This window comes from Chlamydomonas reinhardtii, chromosome 8 (assembly GCF_000002595.2).
Source record: "Chlamydomonas reinhardtii strain CC-503 cw92 mt+ chromosome 8, whole genome shotgun sequence".
Classification (NCBI taxonomy): Eukaryota; Viridiplantae; Chlorophyta; class Chlorophyceae; order Chlamydomonadales; family Chlamydomonadaceae; genus Chlamydomonas; species Chlamydomonas reinhardtii.
The window spans coordinates 2,530,868-2,547,436 of NC_057011.1; the positions used below are offsets into that span (position 1 = coordinate 2,530,868).

The following is a 16,569-nucleotide window of genomic DNA, read 5'->3' on the forward strand; positions in this document are numbered from 1 at the left end:
CCGGCGCGGCTTGCAGACCGCGCCCAAGAGCCCCGCTGAATTTTGGATAAGTGAAACCAGAATATCATTATAGATTGGGTACAAGCTCCGGCACTGAGCGAGCCCAACGAGTTCGACTTAAACGTCTCGTAAGCCTGTCACAGCTTGCGCGGGTTTGCAAGCATACGAATAGGTTTCGATAACGTGTATCTTTCGGACACAACGAAAGTAGACAGACAGACACACAAGAAAAGTTGACACATCACTCCTTTGTACCGCCCGTTGGGCCAGAAGCTTGGGGCGGGTCCATTCTTGCTTCCGGCGCTTGCGCGCTGGCGCGCGCCGATACGAGTCTGGGCTATATGTGCCGAAAACTATCATTAGAGCGCAACGTAATGCACGCAGTGGTGTCGCGGGGTGTCCAAGGGTCGCCCTGGAACGATGCCAAACGCGCCAGCCCGGACACGTCCCGTTTTGGAGGCCCAAGGCGCCGCGCATTGTCACAGGGCTGATCCTTAGCTCGTCCCGGGACGGTTACTCAGGCCGCGGGGATGGTATTCCGGCCGCGCAGCTGCGATTTCAGTATGGGCTTTCCATTGTTGCCACTTCACACCAAAAGGCAGTCGAAGGGGCCTACCAAGGCGGGCTTAACGGCCCAGGGTTGACATAGGAGTGCATAAGAAGCCTTGATGCGGAGGAGTCAAAGGGAGCTCATGGCCGCGGCGAAGGACATTTCGTCCCCGTCAAAACGGCCTCATGCTGGGGTGGAATTTCGCTGTGGCCACAGCTGCTCTTGTTGCCACATTTTGCTTTGCTCTTTGTACTCGAGGCATTCGTTCCCGCCTCGACTCGACACAAGTCTCTACTGCCGCAGCTTAGCGGCTGCCATGGCGCTCCAGCGCCAGCAACCTGTACCATCACCTCTCATTTTGATGCTCTCCACGTGCTCACGCGCCAACCAGACCGTAAAACACGTGAACACGGTGAACTGAACCTCACTGCTCTAAGGCTCGCATTACCGCAACTAGTATGCCTGCCGGCACCATTCCAAGTCGTAACGCTATCCGGGATGTTGCACACTAACACGGCCCCCTTCCCATTCTACCCGCCGCTCCCTGCCGTTCCCTCGCTGCTTCCGCACACCACACTCCAAGCCCTCCTTGCCCTTCTGCCGCCTTTCCCTTCATCAAAAGAAACAACTCAAGCCCTCAACCCAAATCTTACTGCACATTACTCTCAGAAACCAATGCGATATCACCACCTGCGTCAAATTCACGAATTTCACTTTCGCCACTGTGCCTCATCGCTCATCACCAATGTGCATCCTCATACACACACGCGCACACGCTCACACTTGCACACGCACCAAACAAGAAGCGAGGCGCGCCCCGCCCCAGCCCAACCCTGTCCGGCTGCCCTGGGACCCACACGCAGGGCTGGAGGCCCGCCAGTATGGGCCGCGGCGGCGGCGCCGCCGCCGCCCCAGCCCCCCGCCTGAGCCGCACCCGCTCACTTCTTCTTCTTGGCCTCAGCTCCCGAATGGAAGGCCTGTAGGGCAGAGAGCAAAATCCAAACGCAAGTGCAGTGAGGACGGCTGGCACGCCACACCGGCACGGTCACTATGGGCCGGGGCGGCTGCAAGCGCGCTAGTCCCTCAGCCCTGAAGGCGGCCGCCACCCTCCCATCCAAGCCCGCCAGCCCTCCCTGCCGCCCATCGACTCCCGGTGCCCCCAGCCCGCAGACCCCGCAGTCGGTGGTCCGTTTGCGGTTCTGGGTATCAAACATGATTTGGCATTGGTTTCAACTACCACCGCCGCCTCGTTTTGAGCTGGGATTGGACTTCACTAAACCCCCAACCCCGCAGCTCCCCGCCTCACCTTGGCCTTCTCCTTCTTGAGCCGCTCCTTCTCGGCCTTAGTCATCTGGGCAGGGCCGGGCCGGGCAGGGAAAGCATAAGGACAGCTCAGACGCATCCAGCAAAGAGGTACAGCTGTTGACGTGCGTTGCGGAACTAATGCGGAGCTGATGGCGACAGTGCGTGTGCGGTGGCACACACCCAGCGCCGCGACCACGCCCGCCTCATCCGGCCGTGCATTGTCCACACCGCCAGACACACGCACAATCACACAGCATCTCCCCCACGTGACACGCACCTTGGACTTGGCCTTTATGTTGTCCTTCTCGATCTCCTTGACCTTGGCCTCCTTCTCCTCCATCTTGGCCGCCTCATCCCTGCACGGCATGATGACATGGGACGCGTCAGCGGCGGCGGCGGCGGTGCTGACATCACAGCTACACATCAGCAGGCACACACGCTGTCGCCTAAGCCCGGTAGAGCCCCGAACGCAGTGCAAACCAACAGCGCGCGGTCAGAGGTCAGCCCGGTTGGCTCTCTGCCACGCAGCTGCACTCGTTGGCACAAAAGGCGCTGTGCAATAACCAAATCTTATAGTAAATTGTAAATTTAAACATTACGCAAAATACTATAAACTCACTCGTTCTTGGACAGGTAGTAGTCGTAGTCGCCCTGGTAGTCCTGCAGCTTCTGGCCCTCCACCAGCAGCACGCGAGTGGCGATCTGGGTCGAGGCGGTTCGAGGTGGTGGTTATGGTTGTGGTTGTGGTTAAGGGTGCGGTTGTGGAAGAAGGGGAGAGAAGTGCAGCGGCAGCGGCAGGGGCAGGGCCTCAGGCGACAGGGGCACGGGGCAACGGTGTGGTGAAGGGGCGCGCGGCTGGTGAGGGGCCGGTGGCGTGAGGCACGTGCCGAGCCCCGGAAGCCCACTCGCTCCCCACACGACACACCCGCACGCGTGTGTGTGTGCGCCCACGACCGCCACATCCACCACGCACGAATCAACCGCCCTGACCGCCAACCGTCCCAACCGTCCCAACCGCCAGGTCCGCCCCTCCTCACCTGCCGCAGGAAGTAGCGGTCGTGGCTGACGGCGATGACGGCGCCCTGGAAGGCGCGGATGGCCTCCTCCAGCGTCTCCTTGCTGGGGATGTCCAGGTGGTTGGTGGGCTCGTCCAGGACCAGCAGCGTGCCCTGCGGTACGGCAGTTAGTTGGTTACGGTAGTTGAGAAGTGCCCGCGTGCATTAGTAAGGATAGAGGCACAGGGGTGACGTGTGTGTAAGTGTGCGGGTAGGGGGGAAGCGCAAGGACGGCGAGGGAGGGCGCAACACGGTGATTGTGACAGCGATGGTGCACGTGTCGGCGGTTGCCCCAGAAGTCAGCGGTACTCCGTCGGTCCGCCGCCGCTCCGTCAAGCTGCTGCTGCTGCTCGCCTGCCCCGGCCCCACCCGTCCAACCTCCCACACACACATGCAAACACACACACACACACACACACACACACACACACACACACACACACACACACACACACACACACACACACACACACACACACACACATGCAAACACACACACACACACACGCACACACCTGTGTGCACATGAACTTGGCGAGCGCCAGACGCGCCTTCTCGCCGCCACTCAGCACCTTGACCTGTGTGCCATAGTGAGAGAGTGCTTTGTGAATGTGGGCAAAGAAGCTGGCGAAGGGGACGAGGAGTGTCAGGGGTGCGGACAAGTCATAGTGCTCCTCAAGGCCATTCGCCGCACAAAAACACGCCTCTATCTACTACTCCACTAGCCAGCTGCCTCGTCCCCAATCCCTGAGCTCGCGCGATCTCTATTGATATCGCTACCTCTCCCACGCTACCCACGCTTACATTCCCTCATGGTAATCTGTCAAACTAACCTTTTTATCCATGGCGTTGCCGCTGAACAGCATGCGGCCCAAAAGCGACTTGAGGTCGTTCAGCTTGGCGTCAGGCGAGGACTGTGGGGGAAGGGGGAGAGGCAGTGGGAGAGAGGGGTGGTGGATGGCAAAGGATGGAACGGTGAAGGGGGGAAACAAACACACAGCGCGTGGGCAAGCCTACCGAGGGCAGGTGGGATGCGTGACTGCTATCGCCTAGAAGGCACAACCGCGCAAGCACGCACGCAGCTGCGGGCACCACGGACACCCGCATCCTCTTCTTCGTGTCTCAGGTCTCTTTACTGGGGCTGGCAAAACAATCCCATCCCTCATCCCATCGACACGCCACGCCATGCCCCCCGCCCATGCCCCCTCCCCCCTTACCTTGACCAGTGTCTCCAGCACCGTCAGCTCCAGGTCCAGCGCCTCCGCCTGGTTCTGCTCAAAGTAGTTGGGCTCGATGTTGTGCTCGCCCAGGCGCACCGTGCCCTGCGCGTGTGTGTGTGAGTGTATGTGTGTGTGGGGGGGGGGTTGCACTCATGAGTGTCTAACATGTGAATGCGTAGGGGGAGAGGCGGCAGCGAATGGGGTTTTGGGAGCAGGATATGAGGTGGTGGGGTTTGGGATGATGTGTGAGTTGTCCGTGGAACACCGTAACGGGTTTTGGTAACGGGTTTTGCTTTGTCCGTTGCATCGTACGCGTGCAGCATGCATCGCACTGCCACGCCCCCCTAGCACAACGCCGCACCACCCGCGCACCTGCTGCGGCGCCTCGCGGCCCATGATGAGCCGGAGCAGCGTGGACTTGCCTGCGAGGGGAGTGGGTGGATGTGTGGGTGTGTGGTGGCGACACGAGAAGTCAAGGACGAGATGGAGGGCGAGAGAGTTAGACAGGATGGCGGGTGGCGGTCGGCATGCTATCGTGGGTTACCGTACGTCTCTTACATGGCTCAGCAAGCCGGCACAAAAATTCGCCTCCTGTCCTCAACTGTCTACATCCCCTCAACAATACTTGCTTTTAAACACATATCTCAGCAGCAGTTATCGTTTTTATCAAACTCTCACCCGCTCCGTTGGGTCCGATGATGGCCACCCTGTCGCCCTTGGCGATCTCCAGGTTAGCGTTCTTGAACAGCGGCCGGCCCGGGTAGGCGTGTGTCAGGCCCTCAATGGACAGAACCTGCAGTGGGGGTTACATTACATTTCATCATTGGCTATGGCGAGCGGGGGAAAGAGGCACAGTGGGGGTGCGGGGGATTACATCACCAGATGGGGCGCAGGGTGGCGGCGGCGGGGTGGTACAGGGCTCCATGGCACGGGTTTACGGGCGAGCCCCACGAATAGCTCCCACGGCAGTGGTGGGCCGCAGCGGGTGGCGAGGCGTCAGGAAGCGGCGGCGGTGAGAGGGAGCCCGCCGTTGCGGCACCATGCCATGCGCCTCCCCGTTGTTTCGGTTCGTCAGGACCATATTGGAAGTTTGGCACTCCCGGGAACACCAGCCCTGCCCCCCGCCGGCCCTAGGGCCACACACGCCGCCGGCCCAGCCCACACCTTCTGCCCCATCTTCTCCACGGGCGGGAAGGTGAAGGCTTTGCGCTTGGGCACGAAGGGCTTCTCGATCAGCCCCTCCGCCTTGATGCGCTCAAGAGTCTTCTCGGCCTGTGGGTGTGGGTATTTGTTGTGATGCCGAGTGCTCAGTACTACAGCTACAGCTCGTGTCGCTTGGAAATCGTACGCTTGGGAGCCCCCCCCGCCTTGTATTACATGCCGCGGGTGACCGGCTTTGGCATCGGCATCGGCATCGGCACGCGGGGGGGCCGTGTCCGCCCCGGCCTCCCCCACCTCCTTCCACCCCAGCTCCCACCTGCCACCCCACATTCCTCCCCGCCCCATTTCGTTGGGCTCGGGCACCCCCAACGCCGTCCCCCCCCCCCGCTGTACCGCTTTTCCAACCACCTTTGCAACCCCCGCCCACTCCCCCCCATCCCATTGCCCTGGGTTCGGTTAGTTTGGGCTGGTATCTACGACCCCCCCCCCCCCCCCACACACACACACACACGCCCACCTGGCTGGCTCTGCCGCTCTGCGCGCCCCCTGCCAGTCGCTGCATGATCTCCTCCTGCTTGGCGATCTCCTTCTGCTGCTTCTCCCACGCCGCCCACTGCAGAGCCGTCTTCTCGTTCTGCAGGGCGGAGGACGGGGGAGGGGGTTGGGGAGGTGTTGGGGAGGTGTGGGGAGGTGTTGGGGAGGTGTTGGGGAGCCGGGGTAGGTCGGGCAGCGGGCTGGGAAGAGGTAAGGCGGTTGCAGGGCCGCCGACCGCTTCATGGCGGGCCGTTTGTGCAGCCCGAACCACTGTCTCTTCGCTTCCTCCAGGCGTCCTGCCTCGCCTGCTCCTGCCCCCCTCCCCCCCTCCCTTCCCCCTTCCCCCCTCCTCCCCCTCCCTCCCTTTCCATCTCCCCCTCCCCCTCCCCCTCCCTGCCCTCCCTCCCTCACCTTGCTGTTGACGTACTGCGTGTAGTTGCCTGGGTAGGTTGTGGCCACGCCGCGCTCCGTCTCCACGATCTTGGTGCACAGCTGGTCCAGGAACTCGCGGTCGTGGGACACAATCACCATGGGCACCTTCGGGGGAGGGGGTGGTTGCGAGGGGAGGGGCGGAGGGGAGGGGGAAGAAGAGAGTTACACTCGGGGGGTGGCACTGATGACACGGTACACTCATGGTACACATGCCCATGAGCCCATGATTCCCCGCTTGCCCTCCCACGCCTCCTCCCTCCTGCCTCCCACCTCGGCCCGCCTCCTCCAGCTCTCCTGCCTCCCAGCTCGTCGGCCCCGCCCCCTTCCCTCCTGACCCTCCTCCCTCCCTCCCCCCACCTCCCCCAACCTCTCCCTCCCTCACCTCCTGTTTGCGCAGGTAGCCCCCCTCCCCACCTCCTCTCCTCCCTCACCTCCTGTTTGCGCAGGTAGCCCTCCCTCCCTCCCCTCACCTCCTGTTTGCGCAGGTAGCCCTCCAGCCACTGGATGGCGTCCAGGTCCAGGTGGTTGGTGGGCTCGTCCAGCAGCAGCAGGTCGGGGTCCTAGGGGGGATGAGGGAGGGGGGGTTTGGAAAGATTGGTACAGAGAAGTGTAGCGAAGTAGGGGGAGGAGGGGGGTTGCAAAGATGGATGGACCAGCGGCGGGAGGTTAGGCAGCGTGGGACATACCGCACCACACGTCCACAGGAGCGGTGTTGTTTTGAAGGGAGCGGTGTGCCTTTCTTTTTCCGCCCTTTCATCCGGCATCCCACGACGCCTCCACCCACCCACCCCCCTCCCACCCCCCACCTGCAGCAGCAGCTTGCCCAGGCACATGCGCATCTGCCAGCCTCCGCTGAAGCTGGCCACCAGCCGGTCGTTGTCCTCCTGCTTGAAGCCCAGCTCCGGCATCATCTGGTCAATCTTCTTGTCCAGCAGGTCCACGTCCAGGTCCACCACCTGGCGGCGGTTGAACGGGGAGGGGGGTGAAAGGGGGGAGAGGAGTTGTGTTGGGGTTATGTGTTTACTTTTGTGGTGCATCCGCATCTGCGCCCCCTCTCATCTTGACACCTCCTCCCACTGTACCCGCACCCGCACCCACACCCGCACCCGCACCCGCACCCGCACCCGCACCCGCACCCGCACCCGCACCCGCACCCGCACCCGCACCCACACCCGCACCCGCACCTACACCCGCACATCCATCCTACATTCGCAAATCCATCCCTGTACTCGCGGCATTCGCTATCGCTAAACATTAATCATGAATGTGATGCGCACACCTTGTTGTTGAGTTTGTCCAGCTCGTCCAGGATCTCCTGCATGAGGTCCATGTCCTCGCCCACGGACTCCAGGCTCACAGAGAGCTCCTCCTGCCGCCGCTTCACCTGCGAGCACACACACGTGCGGCAGACGACACACGCACGCGACCGTGTTAGCAGCAGTAGCCGCAGAGGGGTGTTGTAAATACCAGAGATAAGCACCCGGTAAACCGAACCCAATGCAATAGAGCGAGGAGGAGAGCGTAGCCTACGCTTTGACAACGGAGTGGCATGCGACAATAGTCCCCATCCCCGAAATGCACCGAGTTCCCAGCAGTGGTGTGTGTGTCATAGCCGCAGTAGCCGGGGGGTTAGCAGGGGGCTCAGCACCGTGCTGCGTCCGACGCTGCCGCGCCGCAGTCAGGTGCGTGGCAGCCACAGGAGGTGAGCTGAAGTGGTCAATCCCCCACCGCAACGCGGCCGCCGCCGCTCCATCCTCGCCCCGGCTGAGCCCAGCCGGGTCCACTCCTTGATGCACCCCCCCCTCCTCCCTCCTCCCTCCTCCCTCCTCCCTCCTCCCTCCTCCCTCCTCCGCCCCCTGTCAGCAGTCTTCAGTGCATCCTGTCCCGCTTTTCCAAACATCCTTACAATTCCCCCTTCCCCCTCCTTCCCCCTCCTTCCCCCTCCTCCCCTCCCCCACAGCCACCGCGCACCTTCATCTGCATCTCGTACACCGAGTAGAACTCCTCGCGCACGGTGCGCCCCGGCTGCACGTCAAACTCCTGTGCCAGATAGGCGATGCGCATGTTGCGCCGCGCCTTCACCACCTCGCCGCTGCAATGAGGGAGCGGCAGGAGGCAAGATGAAAAGGAGGATTGTTCAGTTCATGTTCCCTAAAATTTGGCGCTCGGAACTCTCCAGTCTCCTGCCCTACCCCTGCAGCGCCTTCCCTGCCCTTGCAGATACACAGTCTGCCCCCGCACCCATCGCCCCCGTCCCCCCTGACCCCGCAGCATCCCCGCAAAAGCAAGGGCCAAGCTCTCCTACTCGCTCTTCTGCATTGGGTTCGGTTTAGTTCGGTTGGTGTCTAACCCACCCCCCATCCCCACCCCACACACACACCCACAGACGCACACCTGTCTGGCTGCAGACGGCCCATGATGATCTGCAGCTGCGTGGTCTTGCCCGCGCCGTTCACACCTAGGCAGCACGGCGACAGCGGCAATGACGTGGCATTGAGCAGACGGTACTACTGGATTGTGTGTGCAGCGACGGCCGTTTGCAACCCCAAGGCCTTTGTCGTTTGAAAGCCCGATTGCGCTCCTTTGCTTCCCGCCATTTTCCCACCCACATGCACGCCTGCGCCGCTTCCTCTTTCCAAACCCAACCTCCCCCTTCGCACCAGCCACCTCCAGCTCTATCCGCCCCACCCACCCGCATTCACCGACCCACCAACAATCTCTCCTCTCCTCCCTCCGCTCCTTCTCCCGCTCCTCCTCCTGCCCCTCCACTCCACTCACCCACGAGGCCCACGCGCTCGCCCTTCTTGACCTCCCAGCTCACGTCCTTGAGCACCTGCTGGTTCTTGAACGTCATGGCAATCTGGGGTGCGGTGCGGGGGCGGGGGGCAGGGTGGGGTGGAGGGATCGGTGGGGGCGTGTGGGGAAGGGAGTTAGTGGGGCGTGGAAGGGCTGGAATCCGTGGGGCGTGGAGGCTGAGGCGTGGAGGAGGCTGGGGCGTGGAGGAGGCTGGGGCGTGGAGACTAGGGCGTGGAGGCGTGTGCCCCCGCACAACGCACGCATTAGCGTTCAGCCCCGGCAGCCGCGCACGCAACCCGGTTCCCAAAACCATAACACTCATACATTCACGCAACGCCGCCCTCCCCCCTCATCACATGAACGCCACCCCCCCCCCCCGCCCCAGGGCCCTCACGTTCTCCAGGCGGATGCCGGAGCTGATGCCGGAGCTGCCAGTCTTGCCGCCCGCCGCGGCGGTGGCGTCGTCGTTCAGCGTCTCCACGGTGGGCGCGATGGGCTGCTCCGAGGGGTCGGCGGCGGCGGCGCCGGCGACCGGCGGCGCCGTCGCCTGCTCCACCTGAGTCTGTGTGTGTGTGAGAGAGAGGGAGAGGCGGAGGTGGAGGAGGAGGAGGAGGAGGAGTGGGTTTGGTTGGGGCAGGGATGTGGGGTTGGAGGAGCTGTTGTGGGGTTTGGCAAGGATGTGGGGTTTGGCGGGAGGTAACGGAGGGGCGGGAGGGGGAGCGGGGAAGTGGGCGGAAGCGCGCTCGGGTTGAGGCGTGCCCTGGGAGTGCGAGGGGATTCTGCCCACGCGCAGTGCACAGGTAACGGGCTGCTGTCATGGCAGGCTGATGGCAGGCTGATGTATTGGCGATGGAGCGGCGGGGGCGGTGGCTGCAGCAGGGTGCCTCGGGCGACACCGCGTTGACTGCCTGGTGGGTGCAACAGCCTCCGGCAGACGCTGCCGTTCTCGCGGCACCGCAGCTGCTGAGCCCAAACCGGCGCGCTTGCGCGGCCTTATACTCTTCAGCTGCACACGCAAACGCGCTGTGGACGCTTGGATGAGGGAGCAGGAGGGAGCTGCGGGAACGCGAGCGCCGGGAGATTTGGCGGGTGGCCGCTGCGGTGTTTCGTGGCTGCTGAGTCCACAGGTGCCACACGCGACTAGCCCGCGTTCGCCTGCGTTCGCTAGTTCAAGCCCATCCCAATCCGCCGTTATGTCTATTGTGCGTGTCGCGGGGCCGCGCCAGCGACTGGCAGCCAGCACGAAGGCCGATGAAGCTTTAGAGGTGCCGGGCGCCTCAACCGCCAATTTCGCAAGCTGGTAGCCCGGCTGCTTGTTTACAAGTCTGCAAAGCAACTTACCTCAGCTACGCGCACTATGATGCTGCTCCGGCCGCTGGAGCAAGGGTCCTGCTGCTCCACGGTCCATCGTGCCAGGCGAGCGGCAGCCTTGCGACCCAGACGAGAGTAGTTGATAGGCGCAAAGCGCCGCGGCGCAAACACAGGAGCAGCCGTGCGGCCGCTGCTGCTTGGGCGATTCTCAAGCACCTGGCGCTGCATTTCTCTAGTCTTAGCTTGGCCCGAGTCAAAAAGCTACGACTGGCACCGTAGCGACCAGGTGAGTAGCTAAATGCGGGGTGGGATGTGAAAGGGCGAGTTCTTTGAGATGGCCAAAAGCCAAGGATTGCAGTGAGGGTCGAAATGGATAGCTCAAACGTGGTGCAGATGAAGGGAACACAAACCAAGTAGTATTGCGCTAAGTGTTGGGGCTCCTTGTGAAGTTTTTTTGTGTGCAAGGAGAAGAACCCTGTCTGCGCAGCGACCGACTGGAGTTAAGCTGACCGCATACAATACTGTACAAGCACCCACATAGTATACATACAACCTGACTGCTCACCGCCTGCTCACGGAGACTACCGCCTAGGAAACGAGTGGAGTGGAGCTGGGCAACACCATCGACCGCTCGCGCAGCGCTACCTAGCGCGCGCCCTCGCGCGACCGCCTGCGTCACGGCTGTGAGAATGGCGAGCTCTAGATGCGGCCCGCCATCGTCGCTTGCCATCGCGCCAGGCAGCGTCGTGGGCTGCCGGCCCGTCGGCGGTTTGGCTCGCTGCTGCGGTGTCCAGCTGCCATCCTCGCACCGCGGCCGGTCGGCGAGCTCGGCACGGCTAACGCCGCTTGCCGCGCTAACCCAGCGCTGGAGCCTGACCGGTGCCAGCACCCCAAAACCGGCTAACGCCAGCGCTGCTGCCACTGCTGTTAGCGCCGCGGCTACTGGCTCACAACGTCGACTGGCACCTGGCGCTAGCGGGCGGCGCCCGCTGCTGGCGCCGCCCGCCGCCGCGCCGGGTCCAGGGCCAAGCCTGCTCAACCGTGCCGCCCCGGAAGCCGCTACCTCCCCCTCCTCCCCCTCCTCCCCCTCCGCCTCCTCATCAGCATCCCCCGCCTCCGCTGCCGGATCCGCCGCAGCGCCGCCGCCGCCCACCACCCCAGCCCTGGGTGGCTACCTCTCCCTCGCGTTCGTGCCCATCCTGTGGGGCACCTACAACCCCGCCATCCGCTACCTGTACGCGGAATCCGATCCGCTGGATCCAGCATCACTGACTGCCGTACGAACGATCGTGTCGGCGGGCGCGCTGCTACTGCCCGCCGCCGTCGGCTACCTGTGGACGCAAGGCGCCGCCGCCTGGCGCCGCCGCAGTGACGACATCGCCGCCGCAGCAGCAGCAGCGGAGGCAGCGGAGGCGGTGATGGGAAGCGATAGCGGCAGCACGGGCACTAGCAGCAGTAGCAATGGCAGCAGCAGCAGCAGCAGCAGCAGCAGTGGCAGTAGCAGCCACAATGGCAATAGCAGCAATGGCGCCGCCAGTGGCATTGATGTCCACCACGCGCCTATGAGCACAGCCATGGCAGTGGTCACGGACGGCGCCGCTGACGGCGTGGCAGCCGCCGCCGGCGCCACGCCCGCTGAGGACGACCCCGCGCTAACCACAGCGTCGGCGTCCGCCTCTGCCTCCGCCGCCTCCGCCGCCTCCGCAACCGCCTCCGCATCCGCCTCCACCGCCTCATCAACAGCAGCACCCACCACCGCCCTCGCGGCATCATCAGCAGCGGCAGCTACAGCCAGCACCCGCGCCAGCACCGGCAGCAGTAGCGCGGGCCTGTTCGCGCCGCCGCTGCACACGGCCCGCCTGGGTCCGGTGCTGACACGCACCTTCAACAGTGTGGTGCTAGGGGGACTGGAGCTGGGGCTGCTCAACTTCATGGGCACGGCACTGCAGGTGTGTGCGGGGGAGGCGGGGGGGGGCGGGAAGGGGCGTGTGTATATTCCAGCCCAACCTAAACTGAACCCAAGTGGGTGGGAATGGGCGGGGGAAAAGGAAATGGGAGGGGGGGTAAGTTCATTCCAGAACTCTAAGGGGGGTTATGTGTGCTTCAACACCCACACACACACACACACACATCGCATACACTGTCTTTGCGCAACGTTTTCCTTGTGCTCTTTAACACACACACCACACACACACACACATACACACACACACACACACACCTATTCCATGTGCACGCAGGTGGAGGGCCTGCACAGCACCAGCGCCACACGCGCTGGCTTCCTGGCCGAGGTGACGGCGGTGCTGGTGCCCGCGGTGTCGTACCTGGCGGGGTACGACATCCCGCGCCAGATGTGGGTGGCGGTTGGCATCGGGTTGGTCGGCTCGACCCTGGTCGCCTACGACGCCAGCCTAGCAGGCCAGCAGGCCAAGAGCGACGGCAGTAGCAGCGTCAGCGGGAGCAGCGGGGGCAGTAGCAGTGGGGGTGTGGTTGCGGTGGAGCCGGGAGCGGTGGCGGCGGCTGCGCCGGCGGCGGCGGCGGCGCCGCCCGCCCTGGCGGTGGACGGCGCGGTCACGAGCAGCAGCAGCGATATGGTCACGGCGACAGCAACGGCGACGGCGGCGGGAGATGTTGCAGCGGAAGCGTTGGCGGCGGCGACAGCGGCAGCGCCGGTGGCGGAGGTGGCGGCCGACGCGGCGGCCAGCGCTGCCGTTGCCGCGGTTGCCAGCACCGCCGCCGTCGTCAACACGGCCGGCAGTGCCTTGCCGCTTGCGGACCCAGCCATCCTTGCAGACACCGCCGCCGCGGCCGCCGCCGCCGCCGCCGCCGCCACCGCCGCCACCGCCACCGCCACTACCGCCAGCGCCGCCGCCGACATCGCAGCCGCCGCCGGCGACGCCGCGTTGGCGGTGACGGAGGCGCTCGCCTCGGCATCGGCCGCCGCCGCGGATGCTGTCGCCACGACCGCGGACGCCGCCGCGGCCTCCGTCGCTGCGACCACCGCTGCTACTGCCGCGGCCACGGCGGTTGTTGCCGGCACGCCGGGTGCTACAGCCCTGGAGGCCACGGGCGGGGAGTTGTACCTACTGCTGGCGTGCCTCTTCTACTCCGTGTGCACGGGTGAGTGCGAGAGCAGGTGCAGCTGCTTAGCAGGGCAGCTCTTGAGCGGAGCGGAGCTGCTCAGCAGCCTTCGCTTTGAAATGTTGCAGCGCACGCAACTTTGCTGGTTTCGCGCTGTCCTCCTGCCAGCCATTGTTCCCGGCCGGTGCCACCGCACGCATGTCCTTGCATATCCTAATTATCAACACAAATACAAACACGCCCATCCTTGCACACACTCTTTTGCCCTTGAATGCACATCGACACACACACACACATACACAATATAGACACGCCTACCCTTGCATACAGTCTGTTGCCCTTGAATACACATTAACACACACACACACACACACACACCAATACACACACGTGCCTTTTCACACAGTGCGCATGGGCATCTACTCGCCGCGGCACGACACGGTGTCGCTGGCCGCCATGAAGAAGGTGGGGCTCAGCTCAATGAGCCTCATGTGGATGGCCTCCACAAACCTGCGTGAGTGGGCCGCCGGGCCGGGGAGCGAGGGACGAGGAGCGGGAGCGGGAGGGGGAGGGGGCGGGGTTTGTTTCAACCACATCCCGTGACAGGATCTCCCCCTGACAAACCCGCAGCCCCCTTCACCGGTGTACTGTTGACCTCACACCCTATACCTTTCATAACACCCGCCCCTGGCCCCCTCTCCTCTCCTCCCCTCTCCTGCCCTCTCCTCCCCTCTCCTCTCCTCCAACCCCCTGCCCACAGAGCACGGCGCGGCCCTGGGCTCCGTGTTCTCCTTCCCCGACCTCAGCTCGCGCTCGCCCACATCGCTGGCGGTTCTGGCGTACAGCGGCATTGGGCCCGGAGCGCTGGCCACGCTGCTGCAGGTGCGACATCGCCCCTCTCCATGCAGCGCTGCAAACTCCCCGCCTCACCCGCCCTCACCCGCCCTCGCCTGCCCTCCCTCGCCCGCCCCTCACCCGCCCCCTCCCGCTGCCCTGCCCTCCCCTCTCCTTAGCCCCCACCCCGCCCAGACTGATCTGCTGCAACAACCTGTCCACGTCATCTCGTCTTACCTAATCGTGCACATGGCACCTCCCCCCCTACAGGTCCAGGGCCTGTCCAGTGTGCCCGCCACCACCGCCCAGGTCATCTACAGCTTCACGCCCCTGGCCACCGCCTTCTTCGCGTTCTGGATCCTGGGCGGCGAGCCCACCGGGCCGCTGTCCTGGGCTGGAGGCATGCTGCTCATAGGTGGGTGGGTGGATGGATGGGTTGCCAGGTGGTTGCGTGGTCGGGTTGTGCATAGGTGGGTGGCGGTGGGTGGGTGGATGGGCTGTCAGTTGTCTTGGTGGGGACTTGCTGGGGGAAACAGGTCTGTAGTTACATTTTTGTTCTTGTGGTGACCTGTACAGGCGCCGCATTGATGGCGGCGAGTGTTCAGAACGCGGCACACCAGCAGAAGCTGCGAGAGCATGAGGAGGCGACGGCGGCGGCGGCAGTGCTTCTGGCGGCGGCTCAGGCGGAGGCGGAGGCGGCGGGGGCCGGGAGCGCGATGGAGGCGGCGGGGCCGGAGGCGGGGCCGCTGCCGGCGTCGACGACGGCGGCGCAGAGGGTGGAGAGCGGCGTGAAGCAGGCGGTTTCGGCAACGCGCAAATGAGGGGACATGCGGCATGCGCGGACCTAGTCAGCGATGATGTTTGGCTGTGTGCCAGGAGCGTGTGAAATGGAGCCAAGTTAGATTGAGAAGAGGATTGTGATCGGCGGTGTTGAGGAGCGAGGCAGTCAGCGCGTGGGTGTCGCGCCGCGCTGCTTTCTGCTCCAAAGGTGTAGGCTGTAGTGAGACGTCAGCAAGTGCTGTGTGCCATGTGTGGTGTGAAGCGACGCTTGCTGTGTATGTCTCGGTGTCAGCTCGGAAACCTGCGCGAGCGCTGCTGGTTTGATTCTGATCCTTGCAAGGGGGGCTGCCCGATTTTGAAGCATCTGCGCCCAAGCCTTAAGGTCTTGTATGTGTTTACCGTATCATTGCAACGCCTATGTACGGTACCTCTGGTTTTTTCGGCTGGATAGGCCGTACCAGCACGCGCCCGGACGGGGTGTGTTGCATCTTTGTTTTGCATTTCATTGGCTGTTCGGGGTTTGCTTGCACCCGCTGGCGTGCACCCGCTGACGTGTACAGACTGTGCACTGCGCAGCAGCTGTCACCGCGTGGGTTTGTGCGTGGGGTTAATGTGGGTGAGGTTCAATCATCCACCTTACAAGTGTTAGATGCTCGAATGCCCCGGGGTGTGTGGAGTCAGGCTAGCGAGTTCCGGCCTATGCTGTAGTGCGTAGATCAGAAGAGTGAGGTAGCAGGAGGCAGGCGTCGCCCAGCAAGGCATAGCGCATCGTGGCGGGGGCACCAGACCTAGTTCCGCACACAACGGCAACGCTGCGTCAGTGCCTTTGACGCCATCACGCTGGGGCAATTCTGTAATGTCAGCTCCCGCACGGGTGACGCATGGAGACCAGGGGTGCCCCTGATGGAGACGAAGGAGGAGACACGTCCGTGAAGCCCTGGCCCGCGTTACATTTATGCAATTGCCAGACTATCCTGAAGGAAATTCCGCTAGAAGGCTATGGCCGCGCCAATCCAAAATTCACACCGATTCGGGCATGGTGCGGGCACGCGTGTCGTGTTTGCACCGGCTTTCCCCCGGATTTTGTGGCACAGCGCATTAGGCAACGTGGTTTAGGCAACGCACTGTATTAATACGCGTATTATGGAGAGAGGGTCGCGTACTAGGCAACCCTGGTGCTATAGAGGTTTAAGGGGCGGCTTGGGAATATGTGGAAAGGGAAGGCCCGCGTGGACGGCGTGCGGAATGTGCACACCGGGGTTGTGACATGCGCCATCACCGTTCTGGTAAAACTCGGGTTGAGTTGCATCGTCCGGATACGGTGCCAAGCAGCAGGCGACCCCGTATGGCCACTGAGTCCCTTAATTCCCGTTGCGCACCAGGGTGATCAATCCTAGCCGCTAACGGGGACGACCAGGTTCGTGTTAACACACTTGCTGTTCAGCGTAGAGCTGGCTGCTGCTGCGGGGCCTAGGCAGACCGACGCAGACTAAGGCGGCGGAGTAAGGGA

General features: G+C 63.5%; 2 protein-coding genes across 2 annotated transcripts; one reads left to right on the forward strand and one right to left on the reverse strand.

The window, feature by feature from the left end:
- Window positions 1-43: 43 nt before the first annotated feature.
- On the reverse strand, window positions 44-10,668 carry CHLRE_08g372250v5 (uncharacterized protein). Its single transcript, XM_043065055.1, has 21 exons — window positions 10,395-10,668; window positions 9,448-9,615; window positions 9,036-9,117; window positions 8,652-8,715; window positions 8,229-8,349; window positions 7,537-7,641; window positions 7,064-7,213; window positions 6,728-6,817; window positions 6,237-6,362; window positions 5,809-5,925; window positions 5,295-5,402; window positions 4,809-4,923; window positions 4,503-4,552; window positions 4,128-4,232; window positions 3,744-3,824; window positions 3,426-3,488; window positions 2,893-3,024; window positions 2,475-2,557; window positions 2,133-2,211; window positions 1,857-1,901; window positions 44-1,527 (listed from the first exon to the last, which is right to left on the reverse strand). Exons 1-21 carry the CDS (start codon window positions 10,590-10,592, stop codon window positions 1,489-1,491), a joined length of 2,121 nt encoding a protein of 706 aa, XP_042922056.1. The 5' UTR covers window positions 10,593-10,668; the 3' UTR covers window positions 44-1,488.
- A 120-nt stretch (window positions 10,669-10,788) lies between these two features.
- CHLRE_08g372300v5 (uncharacterized protein) lies at window positions 10,789-16,430 on the forward strand. Its single transcript, XM_043065056.1, has 6 exons — window positions 10,789-12,313; window positions 12,605-13,484; window positions 13,852-13,959; window positions 14,206-14,327; window positions 14,550-14,694; window positions 14,856-16,430. Exons 1-6 carry the CDS (start codon window positions 11,054-11,056, stop codon window positions 15,098-15,100), a joined length of 2,760 nt encoding a protein of 919 aa, XP_042922057.1. The 5' UTR covers window positions 10,789-11,053; the 3' UTR covers window positions 15,101-16,430.
- The last annotated feature ends 139 nt before the right edge of the window (window positions 16,431-16,569 follow it).

What these genes read in the sequence shown, in the direction of transcription:
- CHLRE_08g372250v5 (XM_043065055.1), bottom strand. Translation starts at nt 10,592, where the DNA reads ATGCAGCGCCAGGTGCTTGAGAATCGCCCAAGCAGCAGCGGCCGCACG. An exon ending in CATCGGACCCAACGGAGCGG is followed by an intron (nt 4,553 to 4,808) that starts GTGAGAGTTTGA and finishes CTCCCCTCGCAG; the next exon opens with GCAAGTCCACGCTGCTCCGG. An exon ending in TGCTGGAGACACTGGTCAAG is followed by an intron (nt 3,825 to 4,127) that starts GTAAGGGGGGAG and finishes CTTCCCCCACAG; the next exon opens with TCCTCGCCTGACGCCAAGCT.
- CHLRE_08g372300v5 (XM_043065056.1), top strand. Translation starts at nt 11,054, where the DNA reads ATGGCGAGCTCTAGATGCGGCCCGCCATCGTCGCTTGCCATCGCGCCA. An exon ending in GATGGCCTCCACAAACCTGC is followed by an intron (nt 13,960 to 14,205) that starts GTGAGTGGGCCG and finishes CCCTGCCCACAG; the next exon opens with AGCACGGCGCGGCCCTGGGC. An exon ending in CGCTGGCCACGCTGCTGCAG is followed by an intron (nt 14,328 to 14,549) that starts GTGCGACATCGC and finishes CCCCCCCTACAG; the next exon opens with GTCCAGGGCCTGTCCAGTGT.